General features: G+C 34.6%; 1 protein-coding gene across 1 annotated transcript; it reads left to right on the plus strand.

Moving 5' to 3' along the window:
* The first annotated feature begins 11,074 nt into the window (after positions 1-11,074).
* On the plus strand, positions 11,075-15,156 carry LOC143599017 (uncharacterized). Its single transcript, XM_077077085.1, has 3 exons — positions 11,075-11,561; positions 13,081-13,428; positions 14,436-15,156. The coding sequence occupies exons 1-3, from the start codon at positions 11,079-11,081 to the stop codon at positions 15,045-15,047; spliced, it is 1,443 nt and encodes a 480-aa protein (XP_076933200.1). The 5' UTR covers positions 11,075-11,078; the 3' UTR covers positions 15,048-15,156.
* Positions 15,157-18,838: the final 3,682 nt, after the last annotated feature.

The following is an 18,838-nucleotide window of genomic DNA, read 5'->3' on the forward strand; positions in this document are numbered from 1 at the left end:
ATCTATAACGATTTACTAAATGAATTATCTGTCATTTATTTATATGACTTTTTTGTATAGCATAAAGGGTTTTAGCAAAAAGAAGATCAATATTTAATTTTCAATGTATCGATTAATTAAATATTCCAATAACTTCCCATAATAATAACTAATAACAAGGAATTAGTACTAAAAATTTAAACATTCCTTATTCAATACTTTCAACTATTATAAATAAGAATCACCACTTTCAATTTATACAATTTTAAATCTTCTAATATTTTACTAACCCTGAATAATTACTGTTATTTTGAACAATGGCTTTAAGGTTAGTATGCCTTTGTCATTTTCCTAGCAATTACATTCATATGAAATGAAACAAATCATCTTGTTATAATTTAATTTCAGTTTTATATATTGCTTGATTATATAATTGTTAAATGTAAAACATAAATTCAATTAAAAATTTGTCATACATAGAATATTAATGACATCAAATTTATCATGATCAATCAATTTCAAATTCTAAAGATTTTAAAGATGATTACATCATCAAAGTTCAGGTAATGAGGGTTTTGGAATAATCATTTTTTTTTGATAAACATGAGCGGATGATCTCAAATGGCATCATATTAATTGATTAAAAGGTATGATATTTTATGTGTATGAATATTTTTATTTTGTTAGTTTCATGAATATATTATCATTTATCTAGGGTTGGTATGTACTTGAAAAGCCTTATTTGTCACACGGACAACTATTCGTGGCCATATCAAGAGTTACAAACAGATCTATATGTTACGTTATCAAGAGTTAGAAGCATATATGGACTAGAGGTTCTGATTTTTGATACATAATGCATACCGACCAATACAATCACAAATATAGTGTACTAGAAAGTTTTTACTTATTTTTAACATATTTGTGTAATCTTAATTATGTAATTTGGGTAATTTTAATGTAAATTGTAATTTTTATTAACTATATATGATCATTTTGTTAACTATATTTCGCTTAATGGTTAAATTTTAAAATTTTCATCAATTACCCGTGTAATACACGGGCCTCATACTAGTATAGTATATACTACGAACTGTACAACAAAACCTTTTCGGCTTTCATGATCCACAAACATAATATGCAAGAAAAACATAAAGTAACATTTATAAATTTATCTACAGAACAACGTAATTAGCATACATTCACCCTTCTTAGACCCTACTAATAAAGAAGGATTTACTGGGTACTGTCGTTGTCATTCATTCCTTGGTTTATATAGACATTATTGGTTATAAACTTTAGATACTAAACTCGTTTCTGTTGGGACTTTTCTTAATTTTTGACTATCACATGGATCTAATGGTCATACTTATTTACCAAAGAATTGTGTTTGGTAAAACAAAATGCATTGTTATGGTCAAAAAAACTGTATTCTTGAATACCCACGCTCCATTTTGACTTGTTCTTTAAAAAAATTTCAAGCTTTTACAAATTCAAGATAACAAAACGGTAGTCTGCATAACATCAAACAACATATATTTTTTCAGTTGAACGAATGACAAAAAGGAGACTTTTTAGAAAATTACTATCTTGATTTACCTGGATGAACAAAAGCAAGCTGCTTTCTTCATCTTTTTGCTCTTAAAGAACTGCTTCATCAGCTTCCCTCATCACTTTCCATGATGCTAGTCAACGGAGAAACCACACTCGATTTCCCCGAAAGAATAAAAGGTCATTTTCACAAAATAGTAACCGGTATGAACTTCATAACACGTTTCTGAAGAAGGTAGAAACATAGCCGCATTGACATCTTTGACTTTCTGAGATTTAAATTGTTATTCAAAAACTTAGATAACGAAGTTGCAAAGTTGCAGTTTGACATTAAGCAATACTTTGCCCATCTGAAAGAATCTTTACAAGAATCGGTATTACATGATTCTCACTCGCATAAAGCTGCAACATCAAATTATACATAACATAATTTAAAGTCCGATCTGACCCGTTTGAAATAAAACATAATCTGATTTGACCGGTTTAAGATAACACACAATTTGAATTTACCTGCTTGAGATATTGACTCGTTTGAGATAAAACACAATCTGAATTTACCCGATTGAGATAAAATAAAAAAACGAATTAACCCGTTTAAGAAAAGAACACAACTTGCATCGACTCTCTTGACCCATTTCCCTTTGTTTATTTTCTTTCCTAAATCCTCTTTCTATTTTTTTTTCATTCGACACATTGTTAGATTTAGATAGCTACTTTAGATTTTAAGATAATTGAACTTTGGACTTGGCCTTGAATTAGTAGACCCAAATGTGATTAAATTTTCAAAAACCAAATTCGAATCTTGAAATTCAAATTCGATTAAAATCAACTTTCATGTTTTTTGAGTCCGATTTGAATATATAATATACACCTTTCTATATATTAATTTGAAATTGTTTAGCCGATGTGATTTTTTTTTCGTAAATGATTGATTTAAATAACCTAAGTAAAACAATTATGAAACTTAGCTGCTGACTTTATTTATTTATTTTTTGCATTTTCTTCTACTTCATGTTAGATTGAAAAAATCTACCTATGCTAATAAAAGAAAATAATCTGGACACATGACATTCTGAGATTAATCTTCACTATAAAATTCCCGCCCAAATCACTTCTCTTCTATTGATGGAAAAGAAAAAAAATATCTTGGTTTTAAATATAGTATTAATATTAAATTTAGCATAACATATTAATTGATCAATCTCTATTGATTGAATTATTAATGCTATAAATTATATTGTAAACATACTTAATATAAAAAAATATTAATATATATAATAATTACGTGTCATAAAGATATTTTCTTTAAAATTAAAATGTATATAAAAGAGTTTGTGTTTAAAGAGTACACTAACAATTAATTTTTGAGTCATCTTCATATTGAAGAAAACTATAATAATTTTGTTTACTTTTTACAAATATCCAATGTTTAATAAGTCTTAAAAATTATAGACAAATTTTCTATTTTTTATATTTAGTATAAGACTATTATGACAGTTAAACAACAGTGTGTTTATAAAGACATTATGAAAGCTATTCAAAAGAAAATCTGGTGTCTTTTTTGGCTTATGGTTTAGGGTATGTAGTGAAAAACATTTTTGTGAAAGACTTTAACTACATCTTTCAGATCTAAATGCCTCATTGTTTTAAATGTTGCTTCCAGTGGTATTGCTTCATTATTGTATACCGATGGTAGAACAACCCATTTTTTATTTAAAATTCAAATACATTTGATGATATAAAGCGACTATATTTGTAATACATTTTTTACATTAATTATCTTTTATTTTATTTGTATTAAATTATTCATTATAATCTATACATTAACTTATACCGTGTAATACACGGGTTTCTAAAGCTAGTTATTATTATATAATAAAATATAACTAATAGCAAGCTTTAAAACTTTTCAAGTGAGAACATATAATTTTAGTTATTTATATGACCTTTCTTACGATGATAAAACAATATTAACACATGGATTTATTAAAAAAGATATGAGTTCACTCATTAAAAAAAGTAAAGAAACATGGTTATATTAAATGCATATTCCGGTAATACCACTTCAAATATTGCAGCAACAAGAAGCCAACAATGTCGGGTTCAAAATGCTATTTAGCATAAAAGATAGTCAAAAATCAAAAGCCATAAAACGACAGTGGAAAGCCGAAAGACACGGATAAATATATTAGTTGATCATATTCAACCCCTCATCATTAGCCACATTTCTTAAAAAACCCCTGGGGATTAAGAAAGCTAAAACAAACCCCTAAACTTCTAATAAGCTCCAGTAAAAATGCATAGATGATATGCTTATAGTGTAAAGTTACTTTAGTGGACATAATTATTGCATCAAGGTGTCGGATAAAGCTTTATATTATATAAATAGGTTAGGATTCAAGTTCCTTGGTTAACAAAAAAATATAAGTCGTTACAAAAAAAATTATCACAAATGACATTTTGAATTTATTATTACAATATCACGTACATAACTTTAAATCCAACTTTCTTGTGATAAAGATGAAGTAATAGTTTGTTTTAACTTTTGTTTTATAAATCCGGAGCTAAAGATATTTAATTCTTTAATTAATAGGATCGCCATTACTCTTTATACACATTCCACACTTAAAAACTATTTTAAATAGAAGGATCACCAATATGCGTATGCAGTAAATGCTAATGTCTAATTAATTTATAATCCTAACCTAGGGCGTGAGGTTCGAAAGTTGAAGTATGTGGGTTTGATAGTGTTTAAACTAGTTAACAGAAATAGATTACGTGTTAAGAAAAAATATACGTTAAACTATCAATAATACAATAATTATGGAAAATAACATTCATTTTTGTTGGTGATTGAAATTCTTTACATCATTATATATTTATATTCCTTGTGTACGACTAATCTTTCCGTACCCGATTTTTTTCAATTTTTTCAATTCCATTCCACCATCACTTGATAACTAGTTATTATGGCAAGTCAAAACAAGGACAAAAGAAAGACGGCGACTACCGATTCCATTTTTATTGACCCGGTTCGAGCTGAAGACGACCCTGGAGTTGCAAAGATCCTCCCACATAACCGCAACGAAGAAGTATGGCAGAATTGGGATTTGGTTGAGTTGCTTAATGGAGACGTTAAGGCTCGTTGCAAATTTTGTGGCACTTATTTAAAGCATGATTCAAACTTTACTTAAAAAAAGCACATCGAAAAGAAATTTTGCATGGCGTTGAAAGAAGTTCTCGCCACGATCCAAGCCGACTTGGGTAAAGATGGGACAATATTTCGTTACAACGTGAAAGTGGTTCACGATAGGATGGCGAAGTTCATGATTCAACAATGTTTGCCGTTTAACCACTTCGACAACCCTCAATTGACGGCCTTGATTAGAGAGACTCTTCAACCGTGCTACACCCATGTAAGTCATACCACTCTTCGACCTCATTGTCTAAAGTTGTGGGAATGTGCCAAAAAAGATTTAATTGAGTTTTTTGACACTTTACAAACGGGTGTCGATTTAACTAGTGATGTTTGGTCGGCACCACATAGGTTACAGGAATCGTACCTTTGTGTCACCGCTCATTGGATCGATCCGGTTTCTTGGCAAATGATGAAACGCACCATCGCGTTTGAAAACTTTCCTTTTCCACATACCGTCGAAAAATTGTTTGACATTTTGGATTAGGTAATAACGACTTTTAACTTGAGGAAAAATCTCAATGTCGTTTGATAACGCATCTAACAATACAAAGGGAGTAGACAAATTATATTTAAAATATTCACCACCTTGCTACGGAAAGTTTTTTCATACTCGATGTGTTGCCACATTATCAATTTGGTTGTTCAAGATGGTCTGGAAGGCGGTTTGAGATTATTTAGGTTGATGTTACAAGATATTTTCAAAAGTTGGAAAAGAAGACATCTTGAATACAAAAACTATTGCAAGTCGGTTGATAGAAAATATTTGAGGCCGAATTGGGACGTTCCAACTCGTTGGAACTCGACTTGTAATATGCTCGCTTGTGCTTTTTCCCAAAAAGAAGCTATACAAGCGTTTCATAGAACGCTTGTGGATCGCTGCGAAGCCGATATGTTTCCCAACGGTCCTTGGGATAATATCGGTTATTTCTTGGAGTATCTTGATGTTTTCAAAACCGCAAAAATTAAATTGTCGGGGGTTTACTATCCTACTAGTTGTTGGGTGTTGCAAGAATTATACAACATCTCCTTGAATTTCAAAGAGTTTGAAAACAAAAATGATCATTTCGAGCATATTGTTGACCCAATGAAGAAGAAGTTCCTAAAATATTTTGAAGGAATACCACCTGTGTTTACTTGTGCCGCCGCTTTAAACCCCTACTTGAATGTTGCTGGGGTTGAGGCGTTGATTGAGGAAATATATGACAACATAGGTGCGCATGAGATCTATTCGATGTCGTCGACGGAAGCAAAGGACTCTTTCAACAAATCCCTTCAAGACATATATGATCATTATTTCAAAATTTATGGTCCAAGCTCAAAGTCGACTTTTGTGAGGCAAGCAACATCAAGTAAGCCATGTAAGAACAAGCTTATACACATGATGAATGCGGTTCGTGAGTCGGCGGCTAAGCGGCAAAGGGGTAACACACCAACTAGTGAACTTGGGCGATATAGTGGAGCAAACTATGTAGAAGGTGCATCAGTCGAGGAAGTTCGCAACCTTGATATTTTGGCATGGTGGAAAGGAAAGCAAAACGAATTTCCTATTCTTTCCGCCATGGCTCGTGACTTGCTAAGCGTCCAAGCTTCAACGGTCGCCTCGGAATCGGTTTTTTCACTTAGTGGAAGGATATTATCGATGCGAAGAACCAAACTCACTCCCAAGTTCTTAGAGATGTGTATTTACCTAAATGATCATTTGGACGCGGTGGATCGTATACAAGACAAGGCGAACTTTGAAGACGAAATACCACTTGAACGTCTAATTCAAGAGATGGAAAAAGAATCTTCATGTGAAGAAGATGAAGTCGTAGAACTCGACTAATTTTAATTTGTATTTTTTGTATTTGTTCTAGTAAAATGTATTATGTAACACGAATCAATTAATTAATATAACAAGTTTTTTAAAGTTTTAGTTGTGTTAAATAAAAAACTTGTCTTAAACACTTAAACTAACTTTTAAACATATATATAATTATAGAACACCTAGCAACCGCTTCATTACACAACGAACATTATTGCAAAACGATTAAGTACAAACATTTATTAAACATAAAACTAAAAATAACAAACATTGTTCGTTATTTTCATCCCGCCATCTACGACCATCAAGCTTTGTTACCGGCGGCGGGGGCTTGACTTGTAGAGCCGGACGACTCTCCGGTCTCTCCTTTTTTGGCATCCAAATGCTTTTTTTCCTTGTAATACTTATTGGTATGCTTTCGAAGGGTGAAATTTGATCCCGCCTTCAAAAACTTGCCACGGTATTTGCAGCGCGCCATCTCCTGTGTGTCGGTCATGACACACAGGTCATAGTGAACCCAAACCTCGGAGCATCTCGGGGTGTCGATAACCATAACAACTTCGTCGTTGGTTGCCATTGGTAATGGTAAGTGGTTTAACAAGTAATGAAAGTGTTTAACAAGTTAGGGGAGTTGGTTAACAAGTTCTAAACCTAGTATATATAGTAAGTGTGGGTGGGTTTGAACATTCAAAACCGGTTCCAACGGTCTAAAAACGGTAATATAGTTGTTGGAATCGGTTTCCAAAGGTAATAGTGGTTTAAATAAGGAAAACCCGGTGGAACTGATTTTTGGGTATAAACCGGACCCGGTTCCAGTAGTTCCTGATTTTTGCCTAACGGGTCGGGTCCGGTTCCTGACAGGAACCGGTTCCATTTTGTACACGGTTCTTAAAAAATCGGTTCCTACCCGGTTCCGGGTTTTAATAAAACCCGATTTGTGCACGTCTAAAGGTTAGTTGAAATGGTATATTGATAGTTAGGGCTGGCAATTTATACACGAGACACGAATACACGACACGTACCTACACAACTTTAGCAGGTAATGGTAAGGCCTTAACAGGTTTCGTGTACTAAACAGGTAGACACAAATTTACCTGTTAATTTTCGTGTCTAAACAGGTAAAATACCTGTTTACCTGTAAGTACTTGGTTATATTTTTATAATTAAATATATATATATATAATATTATAATTATAAACTATTATTATCCATTTATCCCCAAACCCTAACTCCCGTTTCCACTTTCACTTTTCCACTTTCACGTTTCCAAACCCTAACTCACTTCTCCATCGCCGCCACCACTTCTCCGGCCAAACCTCTCTTCGCCCACCGCCCTTCTCCGCTGATTCCTCTGCCACCACTTCTCAGCCGGCACCACTTCCTCAACGGACTTTCTCAGTTTCTCCTCTCCGTTGTCAGAGCCGCCGCCGCCGCCCGCCGGTGCTTCCTTTTACTTGGTAATGTTGCTTGATAAAACTATATGAATATGCCCAATTGTCCATATGATTAATATGACTAATTGACTATACTTATTTTGTGTGTAGGTTTGATTGTTTGCTTACTTGGAATTGAAGATTTGAGAAGAAAGACCAATTGTAGCTTGGAGTTTGGAACTTGATGTTGTTTGATTAGAATTCGGATGCTTTATTTTAAGACTTTTATGAACTTTCAACAACTTTTGTTTGCTTGTTATTGTTTGCTTCTATGGTTTTTTATCTTAAAATTGTTAAGGATCATGGATTTATGTTTTATTTTAAGATTTTTATGAACTTTTGACGACTTTTATTTCCCAAAACAGGTTGTCAAATATGTGTTACTAAACAGCTCTTATCGTGTATTACAAATATTAACAGGTTTGTGTTTGTGTTTAGGATACAGGTACACGAAAAGTTTTCGTGTCGTGTACAGGTATACTCATTTCGTGTTCGTGTCTTATCGTGTACGGGTATACACGATATGCCAGCCCTATTGATAGTGTGATTGGCCAAATGTTTGGTCAAATTTTCAAAACTTTATGAAACCTATTTGTTTCGATGACATTTGATTTGCTACATGTTGAATATAGTATTTAATCAAGTAATCAGTTTGGGATTTCCAAACTGAATTGTTTTCACGATGGTATCCAAGAAAATTCACACCATTCCCCCATCTATTGTTTGCATGGACCACAGAACGACTTAAGTTGATCGTTTTTGAGCAATGAGCCATTTAAGAAAAAAAAATGACGTCAGAATAAACTATAACCATAATAAATGACCCATTTATCAAATCATAACTTACACAAACTACCACAATATAAATATTACACTCTTTTTCTTTATTTATTTTTCCTTTAAGCTCATACTTGTTAATGCCACTTACAAACTACCCTCCACATCATGAGTATTATGTTCTTGTTAGTATCCCAAAGTAGTATGCTTTAGCTCTTATAATCAATTTATGAAAACTATTGCGAGCATGAATCATGCTATCAGTTCATAGAAATTGGACTGATATAAAGCACACCCATATTCCATTCAACCTTCCTATCCAGAAGCTTGATCCTGGCATTTTCGCGTTTCCATGTCAAGTTGGAAACCTAAACTTCAATTATATGGTTAATCGACTAAGGAGCTTGGTTATGGCTAATCGATTAAGGAGCTTGGCTATGGTTAAAATTGGTTAAGGGTCCAATGATGAAGAATATGAAACACAAAGCTTGAGATTTGACGAGAAAGATTGTTGGAAAATGCGTATTGAAACAAAAAGCTTAAAATCATGGCCTTTAAAACCAAAACCATAGCCAATTGGTCCTAAATCATTGACTAAAGTTCATAACCATCCGTTATGGCAGCTATTGGTTAAAATCGGTTCGATTATCTCAACTATAATCCTACTATCAGTTATGATGGCTAATATACTTACCCCTAACCATAACCGACCCCAATATTAACCTAGGTTATTCATTCATATCATTATTCATAATCTAAAGGGAAAATTCCCAAAATAGCATTTTTTAGAGAGAGAAGTCCCAAAATAGCCCTTTTTTCCTCAAAATCTTATATAATTTGGACCGTCAAGACGCATTGAGAAAAGATAAAAATAAAGACGAGATTTCGAAAGAAAGTCAGGTAAAAGACGAGATTTGGGGAAATAATGTCGGTAAAGTCCAAATTTTTTGTAATTTTGGAGCAAAAGTTCAAATTTTTCAAAAACTTTTTTACTCAAAAAAACCGTCTTGAAAGACTGTTTTTTTATGTTTCCTACTTTTCCCGTCCAAATTTTCAAATTCTTGGAAAATTATATTTTTTACAATTATAACCCTGAACCACCATCACCACCTTGAACCACCACCACCACCACCTTGAACCACCACCATCACCGAAGTCGTCGGCCCCACCCCATCACTACCACTGTCACTACCACCCGCCCGCCCAGTCTACCATCCACAGCCTCGACGGAGCCGCCACAGCTGCTGCTGCTCACTATGCCTATGGCTCACCTTTACTCTCCTCATCCTCATCATCCTCGCTGCCGTCGCAGGCGACGACTTCTACGTCTCATCACTCCAAGTTTCAGTATTCAACTCAGTCTCCGTTTCAATCGAATCACCGTCCGTCGAGGCTGTTTCAACTCACGGCTGTACCGTCACGGCTCATCACTTGGAGTTAAGCTGCGGCGGCTCCGGCGCGGCTGTGGACGGTAGACTGGGCGGGCGGCTCCGGCGAGGCTGTTTCGTTGTGGTGAAGTTAAGCTGCAGCTGTTTCGAGGCTGGGTGCCGAAGTGAAGTTAAGCCTCAGCTATGGTGAGTTGAATACCGAGGCTGTTCGGCAGCGAGGCTATGGTGGTAGTGACGGTGGTGGTGATGGGGTGGGGCCGACAGCGTCGGTGATGGTGGTGGTTCAAAGTGGTGACGGTGGTTTAGGGGTATAATTGTAAAAAACATAATTTTTCAAGAATTTGAAAATTTGGACGGGAAAGGTAGGAAACATAAAAAAACAGTCTCTCAAGACGGTTTTTTTGAGTAAAAAAGTTTTTGAAAAATTTGAACTTTTGCTCCAAGATTACAAAAAATTTGGACTTTACCGACATTATTTCCCAAAATCTCGTCTTTTACCTGACTTTCTTTCGAAATCTTGTCTTTATTTTTATATTTTCCCAATGCGTCTTGACGGTCCAAATTATATAAAATTTTGAGGAAAAAATGGCTATTTTGGGACTTCTCTCCCTAAAGTGAGCTATTTTGGTAATTTTCCCTAATCTAAAGGATGATAATGAAATTAGGTAAGACATAGGGGTCCCAAATTAGATACACACCACCTATATGTTTGTATAATACAACTATATCAATCTAACTCATCTTATTCTCTCTCTCTCTTAAAACAACTGGACACCCAGTTCAGAACAACTGCAACACCAAAACTGTCGTTTGCATCGTGTTCTTCCCACTTAAATTTACACAAAACACCCACCTTTATCATTATCATTCTCATAATCATAATCAATCAACATGTTTTGCTTCAATTAACCAATCTCATCTGGGTTTATAAAAATAATATAATATTAATGGAGAAAAATAAAGGGTTCTTCACAACATTGAAGGAAGAAGTAGTCAGAGGCTTATCTCCGGGAAGATCAAGAACCCGGACCCCCAAACCGGGTCGGAGCCGAAGCGGGTCTCCGAATTCGGGGCTGCTCAGGCGAATGAAAAACTATCAATTTCATACGGGTCAAACCGAACCCGTTATGTCAAGATCCGGGAGCTTCCGACCGGTGGAGTTACCTCTGTCGCCGCTCCGGGAAGGTCCGGACCCGAATGACCCGCCGGCGGACGTCGCCGGAGATCCGTCGAAAGCTGAGAGGTGGGGTCACTGGATGAAGGGGCAGTGGTGTCGGGCTCCGGCGGGTTCCGGGTCGGGTTCGGGTTCTGGAGCGTACCAACGGTCGGATCTGAGACTGCTGCTTGGTGTCTTGGGTGCGCCACTTGCGCCGGTGCACGTTAGCAACTTGGAACCGTTTCCTCACCTCAGCATCAAAGACACACCCATTGTTAGTATTTTACTAGTATTATTGATTTTATTATTATTATTATTGTTTTATAAAAAAAAGATAAATTGTTTGACTATAGAAGTCAAAATTGAATCATGTTTCATACCAATGTGAAAGAAGTGGTGTGTTCATGTGTAGAATATAGTAATAGATAATGTAGGGTCTTTTAAGTAAATTTAGGATTTTATCCAATGAAAATACAAGTAGATTGTGTGAATGGAATGGTTTGAAATTTTTGGTGGTGTTCTATATTTGTCTGCTTATTTCAAGTTAAATTCCAACCTGTTATTTTCATCTTTTTTGATTTTTTTAATGACCATGTGAACATGTTTGCAGTAGGGGCGTGCATGTGTCGATTTTTGGGTTCTAACCGAACAAAAACCGAGCATTTGGTTTTTGTTTTGGTTTGGGTTCAGTCTTACCATTTGGGCTTGAAAGTTTTGGTCTGAAAAAAATTTGGTCCAAAATAATGGATTTAGGCCTAAAACTTGAGTCACTAATCTTTTTGTTGATTAATGGTTGATTATTATACATTTGGGCTAAAATAGTTGAATTACATATTATTTCATAAATTCTTACAAATTACTTAGCATTCATATTAAAAAAACGAAAATGTATAAATTCGGTTCGGCTTTTCTCGGTTTTAATTACATGCATGACCGAAAACTGAATTTTTGTACGGAAACATGAAATCAAACCATCGTTTTTGTTTAGGGTTGGCTATCGGATTTCACAATTCTAGTTTAGTTTTTTCGGTTTCATGCACACCTCTAGTTACTAGTAAACTCGAAAGATCAATACCAATGAGATCAGGTAAAACACAGCCATGTTAGATATTTGTATTTTGTTTTCTCTTTTGTCCTTTTCTCAAGCATGCTTTTAGACACAATGATTCAAAACTTAGACATGCATGTTTGTGGGAATTCAAAATAGTAATGATGTTTATGTTACCTTTTCATTTTTCCCGGTGGGAGTATGTTTATTTTTACATTTCTTGGGAAAAAAAAAAAGAAATCTTTATTTGTGTAGACCAAGTTTCAAGATTATAAAAAAATGGATTCTTTTTTGGTGGAAATTCAAAAAGGTAATGATTTTCTGTTTCTGTTTCATTTTTTCAAGTGGGAATTTGTTTATTTTATTATTGCTTGAAAGGAAGAAAATTTCATTTAGGGTAGATTAAGTTTCAAGATTTTGACCATATATTATATAAAAGAAATGGAAGTTGAACATCAAATATAATATAAAAATGGATTGTTTTGGGCGCGATTCAAAAAAGTAATGATTTTTCTGTTTCTTTTTCAACTCTCAAGTGGGAATTAGTTTATTTTACCATTTCTTGAAAGAAAAAAAAATCTTTGTTTGGGTAGATCAAGTTTCAAGATTCTTGAGAATCTTTTGTTTGGTTATTGAGTAAACACAAAGAAATGGAAGTTGAACATTAAATATTACAAAAACTAGATTTTTTTGGTGGAAGTTGTTATGCTGTTGTTATCAATCATACTGTGTTTGGTGGCTGCAGGAAACTTCATCAGCACAGTACATACTGCAGCAGTACATGGCGGCATGTGGCGGCCAAAAGGTTCAGAACTCGATTCACAACGCGTACGCGATGGGGAAAGTTAAAATGTTGGCGTTTGATATCGAGACTGCTACAAAAGTTATAAAGAATAGAAATTCGTCTAGAACTGCGGAGTCTGGTAGTTTTGTGTTATGGCAGATGAACCCTGATATGTGGTATGTTGAGCTTGCATTAGGTGCGAGTAAGGTTCATGCTGGTTGCAACGGGCGGCTCGTGTGGCGGCATACACCTTGGCTTGGTGCACATGCGGCTAAAGGACCAGTTAGACCCTTGCGTCGGGTCCTTCAGGTTATTAATCTTTAGCTTGATTTCTACCATATTTTGCAGAACTCTAAACTAGCCGAGCCATGTTGGGTTGAGCTAAATTATCTTAGCGAGCTGAAATGTTGAGCTTGAGCTTTGCTAGTTAAAAGCTGGAGCCAACTCGTGGCTTGCTGAGCCAACTTGTGTCGTTTATTTTAAAAAGTTCATCTATATATATATTTATTTAAATTTTGTATGTTGATATAAAAAGAAAAAAGAAGTAAATATCTTTAAAATGTCTAGTCTTTTTACGTTTTACGTTTGACGTTTGACGCTCTTGTAGTCTTGTTTTGCTTCAGTATTTTTTTTTAATTAAAAAGTGCCATGTGGTCTTTAACTTACAGAATGTGTTATGATTATGAATAATAAGCTTATAATTTTGTGTTAATATATGTACATAACTAAAAGTTATAAGTTTATTATTTATAAGATTTTGGCTTTTATTTAAATTGAACGAACCGGCGAGCCAGGCAGCCAGCTACATTTATGTACTTGGTAAGCGTTTGCTTTAAATTAAACGAGCCGGCGAGCCATGCAGTCAGCTGCATTAATGTATTAGTAAACGACTGGCTTTAAATTAAACGAGCCAACGAGCTAGTTATATTTAGATATATACTAAAATTTTGGCTTTAGTTTAAACAAGCAGCCAGCCAACGAGCGTACCACACTGCCACGAGTTGAGCCAACCTTAGCTCGGGCTCGGCTTGGCTTGGCTTGGCTTGGCTTGTTCACTGATCAAGCTAACTCAGCTTGGCTTGGCTGGTTTCCTAATGAGCTAAGCCCGAGCCAAGATTGACTCGGTTGGTTCGCTTGTTTGGCTTGTTTTCATTTGATCAACGAGTTTTTCGAACAGTCGCAGTTGAGTCATTGGCCAAAACTGGTTCGGTTCAGAACACCTGACGGTGTTTACCCTATTTTTCATAACTTCTTAACATGATAAACATGCTTAAAAGATTCTCGTTTTAACAATACATGATTGGTCCATTCACCAGGGTCTGGACCCACGAACAACCGCAAGCATGTTCGCAAACGCAAGATGCACAGGCGAGAAAAAAATCAACGATGAGGATTGCTTCATCCTCAAACTATGTGCAGACCCACACACATTAAAAGCTAGAAGCGAAGGGCCTGCTGAGATCATCCGGCATGTGTTATTCGGTTACTTCAGCCAGAAAACCGGGCTCTTAATCCACCTAGAAGACTCACATCTAACCCGAATCCAAACCAATGGCGGGGATGCGGTTTATTGGGAGACCACAATCAACTCTTTCCTTGAAGATTACCGGCCCGTTGAAGGGGTCATGATTGCTCACTCGGGTCGATCGATTGTGACCCTTTTCAGGTTTGGTGAGACTGCTATGAGTCACACGAAGACCCGGATGCAAGAGGCATGGACCATTGAGGAAGTGGCGTTTAATGTTCCCGGGCTTTCTGTTGATTGCTTTATTCCACCGGCTGAGTTACGGTTCGCGGAAGTGAGTGATGAGTCTGAGTATCGTCGAGAAGACCGGGTTAAAACTGCAGGTTATCGGGATAAAGTTGAGGCGCTAGAACGGTCACGTGATGGGCCGGGTCGTAATGCCAGGTTGAGGCGAGACATATGAGAAGAAGAAGAAGAGTACTAATAGGGATAGATTTGACATGTAAAATGCAATAGAAGTTGATGATTATGAGTAAGTTTTGTTGAATCTGTTAATATCTATGAGGTTTCTGTCTTGGTCAAAGGGTTTTGTCATAATGTCAACGTTTTTCTGTTTGCATCATATGCTAGTTAAAAGGGATGTTAAGTTAGGGCTAGAGAGATTTGACCCATGTAAAGTCTTGTTTTAGAGATTGACATTTAATATCTTATCCTTGTACAATACATAATATCTTTTGAAGTTCAGTTATTTCATTTGTCATAATCATCTGACTTTTAATAAGTCAAACTATTATTTACCTGGTGCTCCATTGTGATGAATAGATTGAGGATGAATTGAAGTGGAGATGGGGATAGAAAAAAAGGCGCGTTTCAGCCGGGCTGCAAACTGATTTGCATGACTGCATTACGCTTATATCTTCAGCGGTAATATCATTGAACCCGAACAGTTGGATGTGGCAATAATCTGATGGGAGTTGCGCGACCTATTCAGTTAAATCGTTCCGGTGGGATTTGGACAACTTGGAGCGCCGGTACAAAACTCTAATTTTTGGCTCAAATGGGTTCCCGTTAAGATAAATTATTTGGAGAGTTTTGTTAGATCGTATTGCGATCAAAACCGCGTTATTCACAAGGGGTATTATGGTTGGGGACTTGAATTGTGCGTTGTGTGGTATGTGCCCGGAGATGTCAAACCATTATTCGTGAATTGCAAGGGGATTAATTGTGTTTGGGTAATTATTTTTGATTGGTTAAAACTCCCTAAGAGATCCAATTTTGGGTATGTGGAAGAAATTCTGGAGTACCCCGAGTTATATATTCAACTGCAAAGAGACATGTCTGGCGATTCAATCGGTGTTGGCGGTGACGTGTTGGATGATTTGGTTGGCGAGAAATGATCTAATTTTTAATAAGGTACCTCTCGCTATGCACAAGTTGGTGAACGATATCAAGTCGGCATCATTCTTATGGGTCAAACAAAGGAGCAAGAGTTCAAGTCGTGAATTAGAGAAATGGTGTAGGTTTAATTTTATGAATTTTTTGATTTAGTCAAGTGTTTATCTTTGTTTTAGTTACTGTATTTTCTTTTATTTTGTACCACTTGTCTTTTGTAAGTAGTGGCTTTGCTTTTGATTTTTAATATATTTGGCCTTTCGAAAATGTTTTGGAGATATACATTATGTTTGGGAATTGTCATCTCATATCGGTACAATAATGAAAATCACGCGGGGTTTTTAATTATTAATGATCAACTAGTTAAAAATTATTACAATTAACCCTAGCTAAATATATTACAATAAGCATATTTACAAAGTAAATTTCACAATATCGTATATACTAAACTAGCTTTAGAACTCGTGTCACACACGGTATGATTCAAATTATAAAATTACAAGTAAATAATTACATAACGTATATGAAAAAATGTATTACATATATGCTTGTTTCTATATTATGCGTACATAAATTAATTTTATTTATATCACAAAATAATTTTTTTTAAATGAACTTAGTAAAAAAATGCACGCACGGAAACATACCCGAGAACGCCTTTCTATTAAAAATTTTATTCTCAGTGTCATATATGTATAATTGAAAGAATTTTGGTTATTAACTAATTTCGGGAATAAGACTTCTTATGCAATAGTAGTTCTAACCACTCTGTCTAAATACAGAATAAGTGTTACCTTTATTATTATATTTATCAATTTACCGCCCATCGAAGGAAAGAAGAATATAAATTGTAAAGACGGATATTATTCAAGAACTATGTTTTTCTGAGCTACACTATGAAAAAGATTTTGATAAGTTTCAGAAGGCTTCTCGACTTTGCCATAATGACAACTATAATGTAACATGTTAACCCATTCAATTTTGTGAATATTTTGCTTCATTTAAGTATAGTTTTTGCATGACATGCTTTCCATACAACGTTCTGATCACCATCGAAGGAAAAGTTAATGCTTACACAAATATTTCAAATTTGATAAAAGTTAGAGGCATTGATAAGTTTGAGGGTGGCATGTCAAAAGTGTTCGCAATCTTTTCTTAAATTTTAATAGTCGAGGGGAAAATCGCCAATTTGTCAAATCCCGAACCTTTTGATTATATTCAAAAATGCCCTTGAAAATAATTTGAAACCCGAATCATATTTAAAATTCTAACTTTCGTTCGTTTAACATTTTCAAGCTAACACTTTGAACCCATAACAAATTTGATGATAAATATATTTGCATTCTTAAACTTTTAAAAATACTCAGATTTCCTATTTTTGACCCGTAACAAATTTTGATGCAAAATGTAGTTAACCTGTACCATAATCTATTTACCAACTTTTGACCCCTAAAAATCAAATTTAAGTTTCACAAAAAACCCGAAACAATCATTGATAAAAAAAATCTAAGAAATTAGATATGATAAACTTTGTTATGTCTGAAAGTGTTTGGTATATACTATTCTAACATTTTAACATATATATGGTTTACTAAATTAACTGAAAAATAAATGGATTGAGTTAAAGCATACATTTATAATTTATAAACATATTATAATTTACAATAATAATAATAATAATAGTAGTAGTAATAATAATAATAGATAAATTGATTGATTTTAAAAAAATAGATCGACTTTTAAGCATAATAATTTAATGATTAAAAATTACTTTGTAAAATGAAAGCATATGCGAGTTTTGTTTTTCTTTTCAGTCTTCTATAATTTACATAGGACAATATGTTAATGATAATATTAAAATTATATTCTTTTCAATCTTTGACAAATATGGGTTGCTATTGATTTTTGAATTTCACCAAGTAATTTGGATTTTGGAATATATAGTAAAATAATATGTTAATATTTAGTTTTATAAAAATGTATAGATATAATATAAATATAGTATAAAAGGAAAATGGATAATTATTAATCTATTACATATATTATGGTTAATTAAGATCTTAGTTTTGGATGGAAAAGAATTGTAAGAATTAACCTAAGGATGACAAGTGTCCACAATTATTTAAGTTTATTAAAATAGATAGATATGGTCAATGGCGGAGGATACTTAGGGCCAGGGGTGGCCCCGGCCCCCCTGTTTATTTACGTAGTAGTGTAAATTTACCCGATTTCGTCCAAAAATTTTTATACGTAATGTAAATTTAGCTGTTTTCGGCTGAAATTTTTTATACGTAGTGTAAAATTTAGCCATTTTCGGCCGAAACTTTTTATTCGTAGTATAAATTTAGCCGTTTTCGGCCGAAATTTTTTATTCGTAGTGTAAATTTAGCCGTTTTTTGGCTGAAATTTTTTATTCATAGTGTAAATTTAGCCGTTTACGGCCGAAAATTTGAGCACGGACCCTTTCGTTTGTGAAATTTTGTATACATTTCGAGTCCGGCCCCTCTGGTTTCTTAGTCTAAGCTTCGCCACTGGATATGGTTAAAATGGATTTTTTTTTCAAAGAATAGCAAAAATCCTGGCCAGTAAAATTTAGTTGAATCACTTAGTCCTTGAGCCTGCTGATAAGTGGTTAGTTTTCACATGCGACCCGTGGTTAGTCTTGAGTGCAATATATTTATGTTGGGTTCCATACATCTGTTTTAATCTTAATGAGATTTTGTTGATCATATGAAACGACGACGACGGGTGTTTTTAGGTTTGTATATTGAGAGAGAGAGAGGGAGGGGGGGGGGGGGGGGGGGGGGCTATATTGAGCCGGAGTTGGGTTTGGGTGTAAAAATACTATGTGGCCCTGAAACT

The sequence above is a fragment of the Bidens hawaiensis genome, unplaced genomic scaffold, assembly GCF_021521415.1.
Source record: "Bidens hawaiensis isolate Kalapana, Puna unplaced genomic scaffold, B.hawaiensis_p1.1 tig00051396_1, whole genome shotgun sequence".
Classification (NCBI taxonomy): domain Eukaryota; kingdom Viridiplantae; phylum Streptophyta; class Magnoliopsida; order Asterales; family Asteraceae; genus Bidens; species Bidens hawaiensis.